The 17,974-nt window shown below is 48.6% G+C and overlaps 3 protein-coding genes across 4 annotated transcripts; 1 reads left to right on the plus strand and 2 right to left on the minus strand.

The window, feature by feature from the left end:
* Positions 1–104: 104 nt before the first annotated feature.
* Positions 105–7,441, plus strand: Foxo4 (forkhead box O4). Of its 2 annotated transcripts, XM_005339971.5 has the most exons (4): positions 105–991; positions 4,532–5,233; positions 5,420–5,588; positions 5,914–7,441. In XM_005339971.5, exons 1-4 carry the CDS (start codon positions 539–541, stop codon positions 5,919–5,921), a joined length of 1,332 nt encoding a protein of 443 aa, XP_005340028.1. In that variant the 5' UTR covers positions 105–538; the 3' UTR covers positions 5,922–7,441. The 2 variants fall into 2 exon arrangements, with proteins under 2 accessions (XP_005340028.1, XP_005340026.1); XM_005339969.5 differs by having other exon boundaries at positions 4,532–5,588.
* Positions 7,442–7,915: 474 nt separating this feature from the next.
* CXHXorf65 (chromosome X CXorf65 homolog) lies at positions 7,916–9,795 on the minus strand. The gene is made up of 6 exons (XM_078034659.1): positions 9,771–9,795; positions 9,570–9,656; positions 9,233–9,367; positions 8,819–8,887; positions 8,168–8,324; positions 7,916–8,034 (listed from the first exon to the last, which is right to left on the minus strand). Exons 1-6 carry the CDS (start codon positions 9,793–9,795, stop codon positions 7,920–7,922), a joined length of 588 nt encoding a protein of 195 aa, XP_077890785.1. The 3' UTR covers positions 7,916–7,919.
* Positions 9,796–10,323: 528 nt separating this feature from the next.
* Positions 10,324–14,001, minus strand: Il2rg (interleukin 2 receptor subunit gamma). Its single transcript, XM_013365040.4, is given in 9 exon segments — positions 10,324–10,665; positions 10,667–10,819; positions 11,170–11,239; positions 11,478–11,574; positions 12,058–12,220; positions 12,681–12,820; positions 13,036–13,220; positions 13,440–13,593; positions 13,787–14,001. Coding segments are annotated over 9 exon segments (1,140 nt in total). The 5' UTR covers positions 13,923–14,001; the 3' UTR covers positions 10,324–10,623.
* Positions 14,002–17,974: the final 3,973 nt, after the last annotated feature.

Raw genomic sequence — 17,974 nt, forward strand, 5'->3', positions numbered from 1 at the left:
CCACGAGAACCTTGACCCTATTAAGAGTGGCGAGAAGGGAAGAGGCGGGGGGAGGGGGAGTCAGGGGAGGGGCAAGTGACGCGGGGGAGCGGGGCGTGGGGGAGGGCAGTGATCCGGGTGGAGGAAATTTGGGAGGAGTGTCCGGGGGGCAGCAACTTAAAAGGGGGAGGGAACTGCGGCTGAGGAGACGTTCGGTGATGGGAGCGCAATGTATGAGGGGATACTGTGCCTCAGGTTTAAAAGAGCAGGAAGCTGAGTGAGAGGTTGGAGAAAAAGTGTCTTCTCTAGGCGGAGGTTACAGGTGGTGTCTCAGCAAAGAGCTCAGAGGCTGCACGCTGTAGTCGGGAAGAGGATCGGAGAACTGTGGAAGGGACAGTTTAGGGGCTAGCGTCCTGGGGCGAGGGAGAAGTTCCTGACTTTTTGGGGACTGGCAGGAATGTGCCTCCTGACCCTCGGTGCTTCCCCCCTGGGGGGAGGCATGGTGAGGGACTGTGGCAGGCTTTACTGAACGCTGAGTCGCGGAGGTCCAACTCCACGTATGGATCCAGGGAATAAGAATTCAGCCACAGAGGCTGCTGCGATCATAGACCTCGATCCCGACTTCGAACCCCAGAGCCGTCCCCGTTCCTGCACCTGGCCCCTTCCTAGACCAGAGCCCACTACCAAGCCCTCCGAACCGCCCGAGGTGGAGCCAGGTCTGGGAGAGAAGGTACACACGGAGGGGCACTCAGAGCCGATCCTGTTGCCCTCGCGGCTCCCAGAGCCGGCAGGGGGCCCCCAGCCGGGGATCCTGGGGGCTGTAACAGGTCCTCGGAAGGGAGGCTCCCGCCGGAATGCCTGGGGAAATCAGTCATATGCAGAACTCATCAGCCAGGCCATTGAGAGCGCCCCGGAGAAGCGACTGACACTCGCCCAGATCTATGAGTGGATGGTCCGCACGGTGCCCTACTTCAAGGACAAGGGTGACAGCAACAGTTCAGCAGGATGGAAGGTAACTATGACCCCCTTACCTCTGTCTACCTACCCCTGGGCCTCTTAGACCTCTACCTCCTACTCTGAGGCCCCTTTTACCATCCCACCCCACCCCTTTGGGAAGCCCAGAGATCCACCTCAATCTTAAGTTAGACAAACATTTACTTAGTACATAGTATATGCCACACTCAGCTTGATGCTGGAGAATCGCAGATGAATTAAGACACTGTCCCTGCCTGGAGAAAATCAAATTCTCTACTCCCTGCTCAACACTCCCAGCACTTTGGCTTGGGCTGCCCCAAACACTTATTCCCACAGAGAAGTCTTTATCCTATGTGCAGAAGGAACTGTGTGGATTCAACCTAGCCTTTCCTCCTCCCCCACCTCCACCCCAACACCTTTTCTCCCATTCCTGTGGGATTACTTGGATTCCCTGCTTGCCTCCCAGTAACTCAATGTAGAGGTACTCTTCTGGGATTGCTGTACCCAGGAGGAGGGAGTGGGTGGCAAAAGTTTAAAAGATTATATTCATGGTGAAAGGTAGCTGATCTAACACACTAAAGGGTCTGTGAGCTGCAACCTGCCTCAGTGTGCCCTACGATGCCTATAAACTGTCCTTTCTAAGGGGCTATCCAAGCTTTGGGGGAAAGTCTTTGATTTACTGTTGAGGAATATTACTCACAAAAAAGGAGATAGGGCTCTGACTTTAGAGCCGAAGGTTGGGAGTTCCCTTGGCCTTCCACGAAGAAACTATGGGGAAAGAACTCACAAGATACTCTGAAAAAAATTGTCCTGGGAAATATGGACTCTAATCACAAGGGGGGGGGGTTCTACCCCAACTGACATCTTGTACCTCTGTGGGTGGTGAGGTCAGCATACAACAAAGTACAGAGGGAGGAATGAGCAGAGTGTCTTCCCCTAGGTATGGAAGATTGTGAGATCAGATGTGCAGTGTGCATAGAGGATGGACACAACAGAAGACAGGACAGCTGACTGAGACCCTTGGCACTATTTCTGGGTAGACTGCCACGCCACAGTCTCAGCTCATAAAGAGCTCCCCTCCTTGGACCCAGCCTACACAGCTGTTTTTCTTTTCCCTTAGGTTCATTTTCCAGGGTAGAAGAAATAACCATGAGTTGTTAGTTATACTGTGGGAATATATTCCTCCTTAGGATTTACACTTGCATAGGGCTTTATAGTTTACAAAATAGTTTTAAAATTTTTCATTTTAGCTGGGCACAGTGTTGAACGCCTGTAATCCCAGCAACTCCGGAGGCTGAGGCAGGAAGATTGCAAGTTCAAGGCCAGCCTTGGCAATTTAGCAAGTCCCCTGTATCAAAAACAAAGTAAAGGACTGGGATGAAGCTCAGTTGGTAGAGTGCCCCTGGGTTCAATTCCCAGTACCACAAAAATAATCATTTTATTAATCTTCACTGCAGTTCTGAGATTCCACATTCTACTTATTAGGATATTAAAGTACAAACCTACTATCAGTAGAATGAGGACTTGAACTCAGGTCTAACTGTAAATCATATTTCTCTAGGGAGCTCAGGGCTTGCTTTCATTGGAATGATTGCAAAACCAATTGAGACTTGAGTGTGGGGCTTCTGAGGCACCCACCCTGCTTCCAGGGGGAAGTTTCATGCCTGAATTGACTTCCCTGGTGACATGCCAAGGTTACTCCCACCCCACCAGGGGGCGGCACTTAACTTAGAACAAGAAAGCTTAGGTTAGGTGGCTTGGGGAGCAATTAGCAGTCACCCCTCCCAACCCCCCAACACTCAAGAATTATGGGTTTCTAACCTCTCCCACTTTGGACCTCTCCCACTTGCTAGTTTCAAGGTCTAAAGAAAAGGAGATGAACAAATGGGCCTCAAAGGTGCTAAGTAGCAGGAAAAGGAATGGGCCATCTCAGTAGACTCAAAGTTAGAGAATGAGAAAGGAGATAATCATGGTGCCAGAAGTCACTGTGGTCCTCAGGTACTAAGAGCCCAAGACTTGAAGGAGCTAGAAGCATCAGTGCAGCCAGAGTATTTGGAGTGTCATGAAGACAGGGTCTCAGAGAGTCAAGTTATTTGGCTAAAGAGCCCTGAAATAAAAAAGCTGCTCAAGCAGCCTTCTGCAGGCAAAGGGTCTCCTTATCTTAGAGAACCAGTCAGAGACACTTGAGCGGTTTCTGACTGTCCATAGCCTCAGCCTCCAGGTTGCTCCAAGCTCCAAGCACTTCTCAGGCTCCTCCAGAATTTCCAAAGAGCTCCTAGTGGGAGGTCAAATGCCCCTAAGGGTAGAGATTATGCACAAATTCCTGAGGAGTAGTGGGGGAAGGGAGGTTGGGAAGGGGGGGGGAGGGACAAAACTGGCTCTAACTAGCCTGGGGCAACCAGTAAAAAGCTGTATGGGGGCTCAAGAAGCTGCCAATCTGGATCTTGCTCCCTGGGCTGCTGGGGGGGGGGGGGATAGTATGTATCCCTAGCAGAACGTCACCAGTGAGGAAGAGAAAACACATGGCTTCCAATACCCATGGCACTCAAGAGCCAACAGAGCCTCAAGGAATCTCACCACCATCACCGGAGGGCCACCTACCAATCAGGCAACAAATATTGATTTTGTACTATGAGCTTAGTGTACTGTGGGACTGGTGCTCTAAAGAGCCACCATTGGGGGCTGTGGGCCTGTCAGTGCCCTTGGCACTTACACTTGATGAGACTTATTACACAAAATCATAAGCCACACAATATAGACTGGGTAAAATTGTGTGGAACAGATTAAAAATACTGTATACGAAATTTGATAGACAAAGTCAAGCAACCACTTTTATAAAAGAGGTGGGACTTAAGCTTGGTCTTGATGAACTAGTACAATTTAGAGAGAGGAGATCCTTCTGGGAAAAAGAAGGAGGGTTAGATTGTGCCTTGTGAATGTAGTTAAAGGGTTCATGTCACCTATTGGCAGAAATAAGGTTGGGATTCAGAAAAAGGGGGGTGTCTTCCAATTCCATGGAGAGCTGGGTGACCCAAATGCCCAGTGTGGGGCAGGGGAGAACGGAGCAGCAGCTGTGCTGAAGTTCCAGTCCCTCAGCCTATTCAGGGAACTGGCCCAGGGCAAGGGTCAGTCCTGGGCTGGTATGGCCACTGTCCTGTAATCGCCATGTAAGCCTGCATTCAAGGAAAGGGTAGAATCTATGGAATGATTTTTCCTATCTGAACCTAGTTTTTGTTGGAATAGGAGTAAGGCTTCTCCATTTCCATAAGCCCCAGGTACCCACCAGAGCCTGACTTTTCCAGGATGGGCACCAGACCCTCTCCAGTAGGTTGTTACTTTGTCTCTGGTGCTCCCTGTGCAGAGAAGTCTGGAGCAGAGACTGTGCTGCTTGTCCTAGAGGGAACTGTGAATGGTCTCCCCCTCTCTTTCTCTGCCAGTTTTCCCCTTACATTTGACTTTCTTTTATTCTCTGGGACACCCCACCTGCTATGTCCTCACCTCCCCTTTGACTAGATTACTGGCCACCGACCTACACATACATCATGCCTCTTTTTCCTGCTGCCTCTGCCCCCTACAGAATTCCATCCGCCACAACCTGTCCTTGCACAGCAAGTTCATCAAGGTTCACAATGAGGCCACCGGCAAGAGCTCTTGGTGGATGCTGAACCCCGAGGGAGGCAAGAGTGGCAAGGCACCCCGCCGCAGGGCTGCCTCTATGGATAGCAGCAGCAAGCTGCTCCGGGGCCGCAGCAAAGCCCCCAAGAAGAAACCATCCGTGCTGCCAGCTCCACCCGAAGGTGCCACTCCAACGAGCCCTATTGGCCACTTCTCCAAGTGGTCAGGCAGCCCTTGCTCTCGAAATCGCGAAGAAGCTGATATGTGGACCGCCTTCCGTCCACGAAGCAGTTCAAATGCTAGCACTGTCAGCACCCGCCTGTCCCCCATGAGGCCAGAGTCTGAGGTGCTGGCAGAGGAGGAGATACCAGCCTCAGTCAGCAGCTATGCAGGGGGTGTCCCTCCTACCCTAAATGAAGATCTTGAGCTGCTAGATGGGCTCAATCTCACATCTCCCCATTCCCTGCTATCTCGGAGCAGTCTCTCTGGCTTCTCTTTGCAGCATCCTGGGGTTCCTGGCCCCTTACACACCTATGGCGCCTCTCTCTTCGGCCCAGCAGAGGGGCCCATGTCAGCAGAAGGGTGCTTCTCAAGCTCCCAGTCTCTGGAGGCCCTGCTCACTTCTGATACTCCACCACCCCCAGCTGATGTCCTCATGACCCAGGTAGATCCCATTCTATCCCAGGCTCCCACACTTTTGTTGCTGGGGGGGATGCCTTCCTCCAGTAAGCTGGCCACAGGAGTTGGCTTATGCCCCAAGCCCCTAGAGGCTCCAGGCCCGAGCAGTCTGGTTCCCACCCTTCCTATGATGGCACCACCTCCAGTCATGGGAGGTGCTCCCATCCCCAAGGCTCTGGGAACTCCTGTGCTCACACCTCCTACTGAAGCTTCAAGCCAAGACAGAATGCCTCAGGATTTAGATCTTGATATGTATATGGAGAACCTGGAGTGTGACATGGATAACATCATTAGCGACCTCATGGATGGGGGTGAAGGACTGGACTTCAACTTTGAACCAGGTATGGTACCCCCTAATTACTTACTGTAGCATCTCAAAACCTATGCCCACTCCTAGATGCCCAGTTCATCCCATTATCTGAGCCAGGGAGAGATATAGAACAAGGGGTAAATGGAGCTCCTGGAGAATTGGAGAAGATGTTGCATTGGAGGAACAGTTTCTCAATGAGACCTCCAGGCCCCTCAGTAGTACCCATAGAAGGCAGCACAGAAGGGGTGTATTTGGAGGCGGGATTCTCAGTTCTCCTTGCTGTGAATGTGAACAGTGGGAAGTTGGCTTGCCCCAAATGAATCTCTTACCTTGTCCTCCATTTCTTCTTCCCACAGATCCCTGAGTCATGGCTGAAAGCTTTGTCCCCTGCTTCAGAGGTGGAGCTAGGCGTGTCTATATCCACTCTTTTCCCTTGAGTCCTCCCCAGGAATTTGGGACCCCTGCTTTAGAGCTAGGGTGGGGTCTGATCACACACACAGACACACACAGACACACACAGACACACACACACACACACACACACACACACACAGTCAGGAAATTAAAAAGATAAAGCTACCCGAATGGGGAATATGGGGGGAGGGGGGCTGGGAGGGGGAAAGGGAAGAGGGTTTATTCTCACTGTGCCAATTAGGGGGTAAGGCCCTTTCTCAGGAGCCATCCTCAGCTTCCCCCCATACCCACTCCTAGGCTTTGTAGCAGGGGCCAGCAATGCTGTTGGAAATGTGAAGTCACCAGTGGCCTTACCCCTGCCTTTGGGAGCAGGAATTTTTTTGTAGAGAGTCTTATCTGAGCTGGGCCAGGCAAGGTTGAGCCTGGAGATTTTATGCAGCGGCCCCTTGGGCCAGTGGTGTGGGGGGGGGGGAACAGGGGACCTAGAAGGGCCAAGGTCTGAGCACTGGAGTGGCTCACCAGGCCAATCACCTTTGGAAGGCTACAGATAACAGAAAGGCTTTTTATAAACTTTTAAAGAAATATAAACACAAATATAGAGATTTTTAACAGTGGCAAGGTGCTAGTGATTGGGGAGAGTGCTTTTTTTTTTCTTTTTCTTTTTCTTTCTTTCTGAAGGCTTTGTCCTAGTGACATGATACAAACACTACAGACAATACTACAGGAGACATGGGGAAGTTGGGGAGAAGTGGGGAGCAATAGTGAACATGGATGGATAAGAGCTCCCATTTGGACCAGGTCTAGAGAAGGATCTATGCATAAATAGGTTGGAGTTTTCCCCAGGGAAAAACCTAAACTATGTTCCCTTGTCTGTCAACTTGTGCTTGGGAGAGTGGTATTGGGGTACAGCCACACTCTTGTATGCCCCAATGTGGGTTTGTGCTATACAGAGGGAGAAAGAATTGAAGGCCTGGAATTAGCTTGGGGCCTGGGAGGGGGCCAGAGGGGGGAGAAGAGAAGGAGGGAAGGATTTAGGGTGGTAAAGTTAGGTACAGAGACCTCCCTGTTTAAGGCCCCTGACAGCTGTCCCTGCCCTTCTTCCCCTTCTCTGACTACAGGGGTTATGTGGAAGTGTGTGTGGTAGCAGGCAGGGGGGAGGGGAGGAACTGGGAAGGGGGAGCTGGGGAGCTTGGCTGAGGGTCTGGGAAATGAGCAGGGATGGGGGGAATGTGGATCAGGTTTACTAGCACCTGCCAGGGAGGCCATCTGGGGCTCCTTCTCCACCCCAGCCCCCAAAGCAGCCCCTCCCCCAGTGCCCTTTGCATTGTCCCCTCCCCCACCCCTGCTGTGGGTTCCCATCATTTCCTGTGTCAGCGCCTGGCCTACCCAGATTGTATCATGTGCTAGATTGGAGTGGGGAAGTGTGTCAAATCAATAAATGAATAAATTCAATAAATGCCTATAACCAGCTCTGGTTTCTGCTGCTTTGCTGCTCCCCTGGATAAGGGGGAGGGAGGGGGAAAGTCGAAGGGCAAGTAAGTCGAAGGGCGGCGGGAAGGACTGCCCAGAGGCAGATAGGTGGGGGTGGGGGAATTTCAGCCTGGGAGGTAGTGGAGTATGGTGGGGGAGGGACACCTAACCCCTGCAGGAGTAGGCGGGCTGCGAGATAGGCCTCCCAAGGGGAGGTAGCCTGGTTTGAGAAGACCCCACCCCCTACTCCGTCCCTCAAAGGCTCATTGTACCAGACTTCGGTCTTTCCTCACCCCCACCCATGTGCTCGCAACAGCCCTCTCCTGCCGATCCCGTCCACCCTCCCCGGGGCCTGGGGCCTACTTAAGCCTTAGTGCAGATATTGGGAGAAAGAGTCTGTCTCGAAAAAGGAACTTCACATTAAATTCCAGGAATTTCATACCCAGAATTACTGCTCTCACTTGGTCACTTTATTGAGTTAGCGATGTTTATCCCTCCTACCGAGATTGTCTGCTCTGGTCTTAAAGGGAGGGCCCCTACGAGTGGGAGGGGGCCCATCTTCTTCTGATCTTCCTGATTTGGACTGGAAAGGGAAAGTCAGTAGATAAACAAAGAGGCCCTACAGGGGAGGTTTCTACAAACTGGGGCCAAAGGGAAGACAATAGAAGTTGGGGTCAGGTCTTGGTCATAGGTGTAGGATTTGAAAAGGAAATCCATCCCAGCGGTCTGGTGGGGAGAGGGGAGTGCTGGAGCGGGCCATGTTTGGGGAGTCTTACTGGAAGATTCACGGTGGATTCAATTGGAGTGACCTTCTTGGCTTCCAGGGTTCTAAGCATTTTCACTCGGCTCCTCTCCATGAAGTCACATTGTGTGCGCAGGGCATCTAGGAAACAGGAAAAGACAACCATGCCTCTGAGGAATAGAGACCTCATCATCCCATCTTTCAAATGGTCAGCTGGAGTAAACTGGCCTAAAATGGAAATGATGGTGTAGTGATACGGAGATATACAGAGAAGATGGCAGAGACATGGGAGGAGGAGGAAATGACATATCCACCTGGTTTAAATTTCCTAAAGTGGACCCCCTTTTTTGAGGTACTAGGGGATTGAACTCAGGGACTTATGCATGCTAGGCAAGCACTGAGCTACATCCCCAGCCCTTTTTATTTTGAGACAGGGACTCACTAAGTTGCCCAGGCTGCTATGGAACTGAGTAGCTTAGAATATAGATGTGCATCTCCACACCTGGCCTTGCCCCTTTTTCCTAGGCTCCTATGAACTCACTTTCCATTGTACAACTAGTCCCACCCTATATTCTCCATCACACAGCTATGTACAGTATTCCCCACATTCTTCCGTCCCCCATCACACTTCTTACCAAGTAGCTCAGGTTCTGGATTCTTCAGAATGGGCACAAAAGCTCTGTAGGCATTCTCAAGTTTGGTTCCTGTAAACATAGCCTTCTGCTATATCCCTAGCCCTTGTCACCCAGTTTCCACCCCTCTGAAGCCCAAGATTTTAGGACTCTAACACTAAGCACTACCTTGAGTTGGTGTACCTTATTTTCTCCCCTTATGGACCTAAGGGAAAGTTATGGACTCTAGGCTGAGGTGGGGGGGGAGACATAGTATTTGTGAACATAACCTATTGTCATAGAGGCAGTGCCCTTTCTTAGGCTAAACTAGATATCGTCAATTGAGGTCTGATTGAAGGTGCCCTACTTTAAGGACAAGATTCATGATCCATCTTGAAGGTCTTACTCTATCTCTGGGTAATATTCCCAAGCCTCTACCTGGTGCCCCACGCTCCACCTTACAAACATAATAGGTGTCCCGAGCTGTAAGGAATTTGCTGGCATATTCTCCAGGGGTCTTCATCAGGAAAAGCAACTTCATTGTCCCCGATTCATCACACAAATCGATGGTGTCTGGAGGGAGGCCACAGAGTAATCGGGACAGCTAAGGACAGAAGGCGGAAGCAAAAGGGGCCAGTGATCCTACACAGAATGAGTTGGAGGAAGCTGTAGGGATATGAGGAAACCCCTTCTTATCAGAATGAGGATTTAGGGGCTACAGATACTCCTACTGCTTCTGACCCTTGGCCCTTAGTCCCCTCCCAAATCTCCTCACCTGTTTTACGCAACCCCACTTTACTGCGAGTGTAATGTAGCAACGGGAAAACAGAGCAATTGGTATTGACCAGAAACTGCTGATTATCTGAGAAGAAATGGGATGGGGCATGCGGGCTCTTCTTTAGTTATACAATCTCTGTGATCTCCAGTGCTTTCAACCCTACCCACGCCCTACCCACAGCTTTGTGTGACCCCTCACCTCCATGTTTGATGAAGATGAACATGCTTTCAAGGTCATCTCACTCTTCAGAGAATACCCTGATGAGTCATGTAGAACGAGAGTGTTCTAGAGGCCCTGGGGGGCCAAGTGGGCCCATAGGGTTGGGGGACCAGAGGGACAGATGGACCTCATAGGCTGAGGAGGCCCAGGCTGGGCAGACTCTGGAGAGAGAACTATTGGCAGAAGTGGATAGTCAGTATCCCTAGGGGTGGGGCCTGAGGCTGTAGTTGAGGGATTATGAGGTCAGAAACAGAAGGTAGAGTAGGTGTGAAGAGAGAACTTAGGTGGGTCTATAAAAGATTTGTGGGGAATGGGAGCAACATGACAAATCTAACTCTAAACTGGACTCTGGAATGAGTGCCAAAACTAAATGGAGAAAAATAAGTGTTCAGAACAGCACTCCTTTTTAGTAAATTTGTAGCACTATCACTTGCCCAACTTGACTCAACTATGCCTTTTTCCTAATCCGGCACCATGCCTCCCACATTCCTTGTATCCCATGTTTCCCCTGCTCCCCACCCCCATGACAGACTTCTTGATGATTGTCAACAGAAACTTTATTTTTAATTGATTCAGAAACAATAGAAGGGTAGGTGGAAAAGGGGAGGGAATGGACAAAGGGATGGAGAGAGGGAGAAAGTGTCCTATAAAAAGGAAGGGCCAGATTGGGGGAGATAAGAAACACTTACATAATAAGGGGGCAATTCAAAAGTAGGGGATACTGAGTGAAGGGACACTTAAGTTACATGAGGAACAGAATTCAAAATTAGCCACAGGAAGTGGTAGTGAACATTGTTAGTATCTTTTGAGGCTACAGGACCTTGGGGTTCTGTCAGGGCATTGGGGCTTCAGGCTTCAGGGTATAACATGGGGGGGGCCCAATAAGGGCTATGCTGGCTGGCTGGGGAGCCCCCAGGTCCCTCTCCTAAGGCCCCTCCTTTTGGGGGAATCTCACTGACGAGGCAGAGTCGTTCACTGTAATCTGGCTGCAGACTCTCAGCCAGTCCCTTAGACACACCACTCCAGGCCTAAAGACAAATATTTCCAGGTCAGAGGTCAGTTAGGGTCAGGAAGCAAAAGACCCAGGCTCTGTGCCAAAAGGAGCTCTCATGATGTCTGAAATCACTATGATTTACAGAAGGGGCACCCAGACTCCTGAGCCCCCAATACCACTGTTTCCATCTGTCTCGCACACACCATAATCTATTCTTCAGTGTGTCTCTCTCTGTTTAGCCCATCCCCCATTTGGTCGGCCACATCCTGACAGTTAGTGCAGGTTCCCCTCCCCCTTCACTCTGTCCAACCCCGCCACCACCCATCTTGCTGGCAGGCAGTTGGCAGTTGACAGACTATAGTATGTTTATGACAGCATTCTCACCGAGAAGTTCCCGTGGTACTCAGTGACCAGATCCTCTAGGTTCTTAAGGGTGGGAATTCGAGGCATTGTCCTGAGTGGGGGAGTAAGCCAGAATAAGAACGCATAGGTTAAATCTCTTTCATTACCCTTTTCCCAGTTGTCCTATATGGATGGATGGGATTTCATGTTTTCTGTGCCTGTAGCTTCCTCCCATCACCATGCCCTCTTGGGTGATCTCTCATTCCTTACTATCCTGTTCTGTACTCCTGAAGACCCTGAAATAACCTTTTCTCCTACTCCCAGTTATCCCCATCTTCCTGAAATCTCACCGTTCCAGCCAGCAATACACACAGAGGAGGCTAATAATCAACCCCATGGAGCCAATGGGGATAAGCACAGCCTCCAATGCAAATGACGAAGGATTCCCTAAGAAAAAAGGAAAGGAAAATGGACCTTACATTTGTGGTACCTCGATGATGTGGGTGCCAGGCACTGTGCTAAACACACTCCCTGAACTTAATCTCACAACAGCCCTTAAGAGGGAGAAACAATTGCTATCTGTATTTTACAGATGAGGAAACAGAATCAAAGGGGTCAGTCTGGTTCCAAGGCCATCTTCACCATGCAGGCTCTCTGGAATGCTGTAGGGAAATCCTACACATTCCATGTCCCCCTTGAGCACCCTTTGGCCTCCTTCTCAATCCACTCCCCTACTCTGGTGATACATTGACCCAACCCTACACAGAAAAAAAAAAACTTGCTTCCTAGGGGTTGGGGTTGAGGTTGAACAGTGAGGGGAGAAGGGGCATCAAGTTTGGGGGCTTAGGAATAAGAAGCATAAGACAGTCGTGCTAGAAAGACTAGGGTGCCAGGCTCATGTATTGAGGTCATGTATTGGGCCCATTTTACCCTTTGAAGTATTGCTCCCCCAGTGGATTGGATGGCTCCATTCACTCCATTGCTGAGCACTTCCACAGAGTGGGTTAAAGCGGCTTCGAACCCGGAATGTGTACAGTTTCTGCCCATCCACACTAGGCAGGGAGAAGCTGTTTCTGTGATATACTGGTTGTTCCTTGGAAATAAAGAGAGTGAGGGAAAGGTGAAGTGAGAATCAAAATAAAGTTCTACCTACAATTCAGTGTCATCTTCTGGTTCTTCCAAGTTCTGGTTCTTCCCCATTCTAAAGAAACCCTGTTCTGGTTCTTCCCAGTTCTACTTCTTTCCTCCTCTCTTGACTATTCAAGCCCCTTTGCTTCCTTTACTGACCTAAATCTAATGCCTCCCCTCCAGATCCCCTGAATGGCTTCCTTTTGTTTACTTGTCTATCCAGTATCAGGAAGCCTACAGGTAGTAGAACCTAAATGAAAACTCACTGGTGACGATAGGGAAAGCAGTCCAAGGGGGTGGTAGGCAGAGAAGCTGGGAGGCAAAGAACAGGAGCTTGATATTAGGGGCTCCTATTTGGCTGATTGAATCCTTAATCCCATACTTGCTTGACTTTAGCTGTTGCATTCATGTCCCCAGTCACTCACAGTCCAGCTGCGATCCCGGTTACTTCGGTACTGCACCAAATGCTCCAAACAGTGGTTCAAGTAGCTGCTGTTCCAGTTCAATTCTAGCTGGGATTCACTCAGGTTCTGAAGTGTTAGATTCTCTGGAGCCCAGGGGATCACTGGAGATATGTGTGTATGTGTGGTCATTCCCCTGGCCCTAGACAAGTCAGGATCTTGAAGATAGTGCCCCTTATCCCTCCTCCTAGCCCCATCCCTATTCCCTCCCTATCTCTTCCTTCCTGCCCATGTACAACAATGGGGGAAAGAACACCACTCCACATACTCCAATGTCCAATAGTATCCGTGGCCCCTTGACCACTTCTTTCCAAATTACCCAGATTCTGCAGTTTTAGTTTCCACTCAGTCTGCCTCTTGGGTTCCCTGGGGTCCTGAAGCTGGACAACAAATGTTTCATAGAGATAGATCTCCTCTTTTTGAAACCAACAGCCTGAAGTGATCTCTTCTGAGAATATATAGTGACCACACTCCTGAACTTTATTATTATCAGAGTTCTTGTACCTAGAGAAAGGTTGGAAGGAAGAGGAATGGTGGGGCAAATTTAGGTGCTGCAGTTGACTACAGCCTAGCCTCGCCTAGTCTGAACTGACTTAAATTCCATGAGAAAATAGTGGGCTGTCTGCGAGACTGGCTACCCTCTTTCTAGGTCCCCATGCAATCCTTCTCATCCAACCCGCCTCCTCTTTCTCTCCTGTTAAACCCCCTCTTCCCTTCTCATACCAATAGTGCAGAGTCAGGTTAGTAGGCCGGGGCTCAGAGCTGCTGTTCCAAGTGCAATTCATGTACTCGACATTAAACACAAAGCACTGAATCTCTGGTAAGGGCAGGGAGGTAACATTAAGGGACCTGGGGTTCATAGAGGCCAGGAAGAGATCTAGGTGGGGGAGAAAAGGGAGTAGGGGAGGGAAAGAGAAGAAATGATAGTTAGAAGAAGGAGTACTGTGAGGTGGAGTACCCTTCCCTTGCCCTCCCCACTCCACTCTTCAATGCTGCCCACATTGTTGTAAAAGCCACTGGTCAGGTTCCAGATTTCTGTATGGCCCCTTCCCATAACCCCCTTCACCAACCTCCTCTAGTCCCAGATTTCCCACCAGCTGTGGTGTCTTCATTCCCACTGGGTGTGAGAACCGGGTTCAGCCCCACCCCCAGCAGAAGCAGCTGCAGGAATAAGAAGGATCTGAGTGGCAATGATGGCTTCAACATGGTGCTTGCTCTTCGTTTCCCGGGTGTAGTCTGTGTCGGGAACCTGGGCCCTTCACCCGCTACCCCTCCCCACCCACACATTTCCTTCTATCATGGCTTCCGGTGGAAAGAACCTTAGAAACCAGGGCTTTTCAGAGGGTGTGGCAAATGTGTTCAGTGACAAGGCTAAGTCTTCTGGGAGGTCAGGTGCTGGTATAAAAGGTGGTGACTAAGGCTGGGTGTCACAGACTCAGTATTCTCAGATCATCTAGATCCTGGGAAGGATCTGTTCACCCCTCTGCCACTGTTCCCAGCCACCTTTCTTCTAATTTTCTTTTATAGTGGAGGGTCTGAACCGCCCCCCACCATCATATGCTACAGTCCTTCCTTGGTTTAGTTGCCCCTAAATCTCTATCAAAGCTCTACTGTCTTGCGAGGATGGAAAATACTGTCTTGGCTCCCGTGGGCACATATATAGCTGTCTTTCCTCTGACCTAATCTGAACCAGAATACCCACCCTTAGCTGCTGCCTGAGCTGGGTCCCTGTGGAGACTGGTGAGCAGATCTGACTTTAGAAATAGAGAATCAACAACACTAGCTTCAGACTCCCCATCTTCCTCCAAATCTGCTTCTCTTCCTGTCTTCCCTCTGAGTTAACAATACCATCACCCTCTCAGTCACCCAGACTTAAAACCTCAGGATCCTCTTCAACTCCCCCCACCCGACCCTGAGAATCCAATCAGCCCTGCTTCTGTGGTGTTTCTCCCAGCAGTTTCCTCCTTTCCATTACCACAGCCACTGTGCTAAATCAGCCTTTCATTACCTCTAGTCATGATTATTACTGGAACCCACTAGCTGGTCTTCCTTTCTAAAGGCTCTCTGCTTTCTAATCCATTCTCCATTCTGTGGCCAGATTTACCTTCCTCACAAACAGAGCTGAGTGGAGAAGCTATTTACAGAAATTGTTTATCCGGCAACCATTTATTGAGTCTTTAATATGTGCCAGGCACAGTGCTTATATTCTGAGAATATACGGACAAAAAAACATCCTCATCATCCTAGAAGCACATAGATAAGCAGAAAGGACATAAACAACACAATATGGCATAATAAGTTCAATAACATAGATGTGCATTTACTCCAAAGTATGTGAGCACAGAAGAGGAAGTAACTAAATTTACCAAGATGGAGGGGGAGGGGGAGTTCAGGAAAGCTCTGCTCAAGAGGTGTTCTTTGAGCAGAACCTGAAAGAATGAGTGTGATTTTACCAGACAGAAAAGGGGGTAGGACATCAGGTGGAAGAAAAGAGCACTTGACTGGGTGTCTCAAGAAAAGTGGATTATATGGTCCAGGATATATTAGTTCGCTAAGGCTTCCATAGCAAATTACCCCAAACTGGGTAGCTTAAAACAACTGAAATTTATTTTCTCACATTCGGGGGTCCAGAAGTCTAAAATCAAGGCATTTTGAGAATTTGTTCCTTCTGGAGGCTCTGAGGAAGAATAGATTTCATGCCCCTCTTTTAGCTTCTGGTGGTTGCTGGCAAATTTTAGCATTGTTTGGTTTGTAGACACATTACTCAAATCTCCTCTTTTGTCTTCACATAACCTCTTCTCCCCTATATCCCCTTTACTCTTCTCTTCTCTTTTAAGGATACTTGTCTTTGGATTTAGGGTCCACCTTAATCCAGGATGTTCTCATCTGGATCCTTACCTTAATTACCTTTTGCCAAAGAAGGTCACATTCACAGGTTCTGAGTGGACAATAACTTTTCGGAGGTTTCCATTCAACCCACTACAGAGGGCATTATCTAGCTCAAAAGACTTCAATAGCTACTTATGGCTGGGCATGGTGGTGCACTCCTATAATCCCAGCTACTTGGGAGGCTGAGGCAGAAGGATTACAAATTCAAGCCCAGCCTCAACAACTAAATGACACCCTGTTTCAAAAGTAAAACAGGACTGGGTATGTAGCTCAGCAGTAGAGCTCTTGCCTAGCATACACAAGGTTCAGTCCCCAGTACTGCAAAAATAAACAAACAAATAAAAAATTACTCATGGCCTTCAGGATAAAGTGCAAGCTGCTATCACCTCCAGTCACACTGGATATACCTCATTATGCGTTTACTCTCTGCCTGGGTCTGACTAGGTTTAACCTCCTAAGTTTCTGTGAGTTAAAAATCCTGCATACCTATTAGAATGGTAAAAAATCCAGAATACTGGCAACACCAAAGCTAGCAAGGATGTGGAGCAACAGGAACTCTCATTCATTGCTATGGAAATGGAAATGGAAAGACTCTGGATTCATCCCAAGCAGACAAAAAAAAAAAAAAAATCCAGGCTTTCGGTGATAATGCTGTGTCAATGTAAGTTCATCACTTGTTACAAATGCACCACATGCACCACATGCACCACTCTAGGGCAGGGATGTTGATAATGGGGGAGATTATGCGTGTAGGGGGAGGTGTACCGGAATTCTCTGTACTTTTGCTCAATATTGCTGTGAACCTAAAACTGGTCTAAATTAATTCTTTTTTTAAATCCTTCAGAGTTAGGTCAAATGTTACCACCTCCAATATATTTTCCTCTTCCCAGTCAGATTAACATTTCTCCCCACTGTGATACAATAGCATTTTGTTATTGCTATTTTTTACTTTTACTATGGTACTCTAGCTGTCTTTTCTGTAAAAGATAATGCCATCGCTGGTTGGGGCAGTGCACACCTATAATCCCAGCAGCTGGGAAGGCTGAGGCAGGAGGCTAGCAAGTTCAAAGTCAGCCTCAGCAACAGCAAGACACTAAGCGACTCAGTGGGACCCTGTCTCTAAATAAGATACAAAATAGGTCTGGGGATGTGGCTCAGTGGTTGAGTGTCCCTGAGTTCAATCTGCCCTACTAGAAAGAATATTGTCTCCGGAATCAAGAAAAGATCCTAGCTTCAACTCTGTTGCTTAATAGATGTGAAGTGAAGCATTGGACAAGAAAAATTTAACTCTGAAAATCAGTTCCTAGGGCTGCGTTGTGGCTCAGTGGCAGAGCACTTGCCTAGCACGTGTAAGGCACTGGGTTAGATTCTCAGCCGCGCATATAAATAAATAAAATAAAGGTCCATTGACAACTAAAAAAAATTTTTTTAAATCAACTTTCCTGCCTGTAATCCCAGTAGCTGGGAGGCAGAGGCTGAAGCTGTGGCAGGAGGCTGAGGCAGGAGAATTGCAAATTCAAAGCCAGCCTCAGCAACTTGGGGAGATCCTGTGTAAAACAACAACAAAAAAAAATTAAAGGGGCTGCAGAATGTAGGTCAGTGGTTATGCACCTATGGGTGCCCCCGGCTCCAAAAAAGAAAAAAAAATCAGCTTCCTTATCCCCAAAATGGAGACAATAACAATCTCTAGATCATAGGGCTATTTGTGAATTAAAGGTGATAAAATGTGAAAAGCTTGTCACACAGGTGCCTTTTTAACTCAAGCAAGGGTTCTTAACCTGGTGTTCACTGACAAATTGAGGATACAAGGATACACTTCAGGGTCTAAGACTACCCTGTATCTAACATTTTTAAAAAAATATTTATTGTTTTTAGTTGTAGCTGGACATAATACCTCTATGTACTCTACCTCTGAGCTATAGCCCCAGCCCCAGTATGTAATATTTTGTATTTAAATTTTTCTGGGAAGTTTACAGCTTTCATTCTTATTTTATAAGGTTAGTGAACCAAAAAAGGTTGGGAACTTTCTGGTGTTTTCTTGTGTGCATACATAGTTTCTAACCTGAACAAGAGTCCTCTGAAGGAAGTATTAGCATACCCATTGTCCAGATGCAGGAATTCTAAGTGGTTTGTGAAAGAGTTCTAACCAATGCAAACACTATTGAAAAACCATTCCAGGACAAAAGCAGAGATAGGCGATAGGAACCCAATTCCCAGTCAGAGCTCGGTACCACATATGTCAAGAGCTTAAGATACACAGCTCACTAAACGTTTCGCAGATATTTTGCATAGTGAAATTGACTTTCTGCCTCTCAGGCCAAAAACCTCGCGGGGGGCGGAGCTCCGCGCCGGGACAGGCCCCGCCCCTC

The sequence above is a fragment of the Ictidomys tridecemlineatus genome, chromosome X (assembly GCF_052094955.1).
Source record: "Ictidomys tridecemlineatus isolate mIctTri1 chromosome X, mIctTri1.hap1, whole genome shotgun sequence".
Taxonomy (NCBI): Eukaryota; Metazoa; Chordata; class Mammalia; order Rodentia; family Sciuridae; genus Ictidomys; species Ictidomys tridecemlineatus.

Excerpts from the sequence above, each read along its gene's own strand:
- Foxo4 (XM_005339969.5), top strand. The coding sequence starts at position 539 with ATGGATCCAGGGAATAAGAATTCAGCCACAGAGGCTGCTGCGATCATA. Across the intron at positions 992-4,531 it reads ACAGTTCAGCAGGATGGAAG|AATTCCATCCGCCACAACCT; the intron begins GTAACTATGACC and ends TGCCCCCTACAG.
- CXHXorf65 (XM_078034659.1), bottom strand. The coding sequence starts at position 9,795 with ATGTTCATCTTCATCAAACATGGAG. Across the intron at positions 8,888-9,232 it reads GGTGGAGCGTGGGGCACCAG|GAACCAAACTTGAGAATGCC; the intron begins GTAGAGGCTTGG and ends CTATGTTTACAG. Across the intron at positions 8,035-8,167 it reads CACTCCCCTCTCCCCACCAG|CCCTTTCCAGTCCAAATCAG; the intron begins ACCGCTGGGATG and ends TCTACTGACTTT.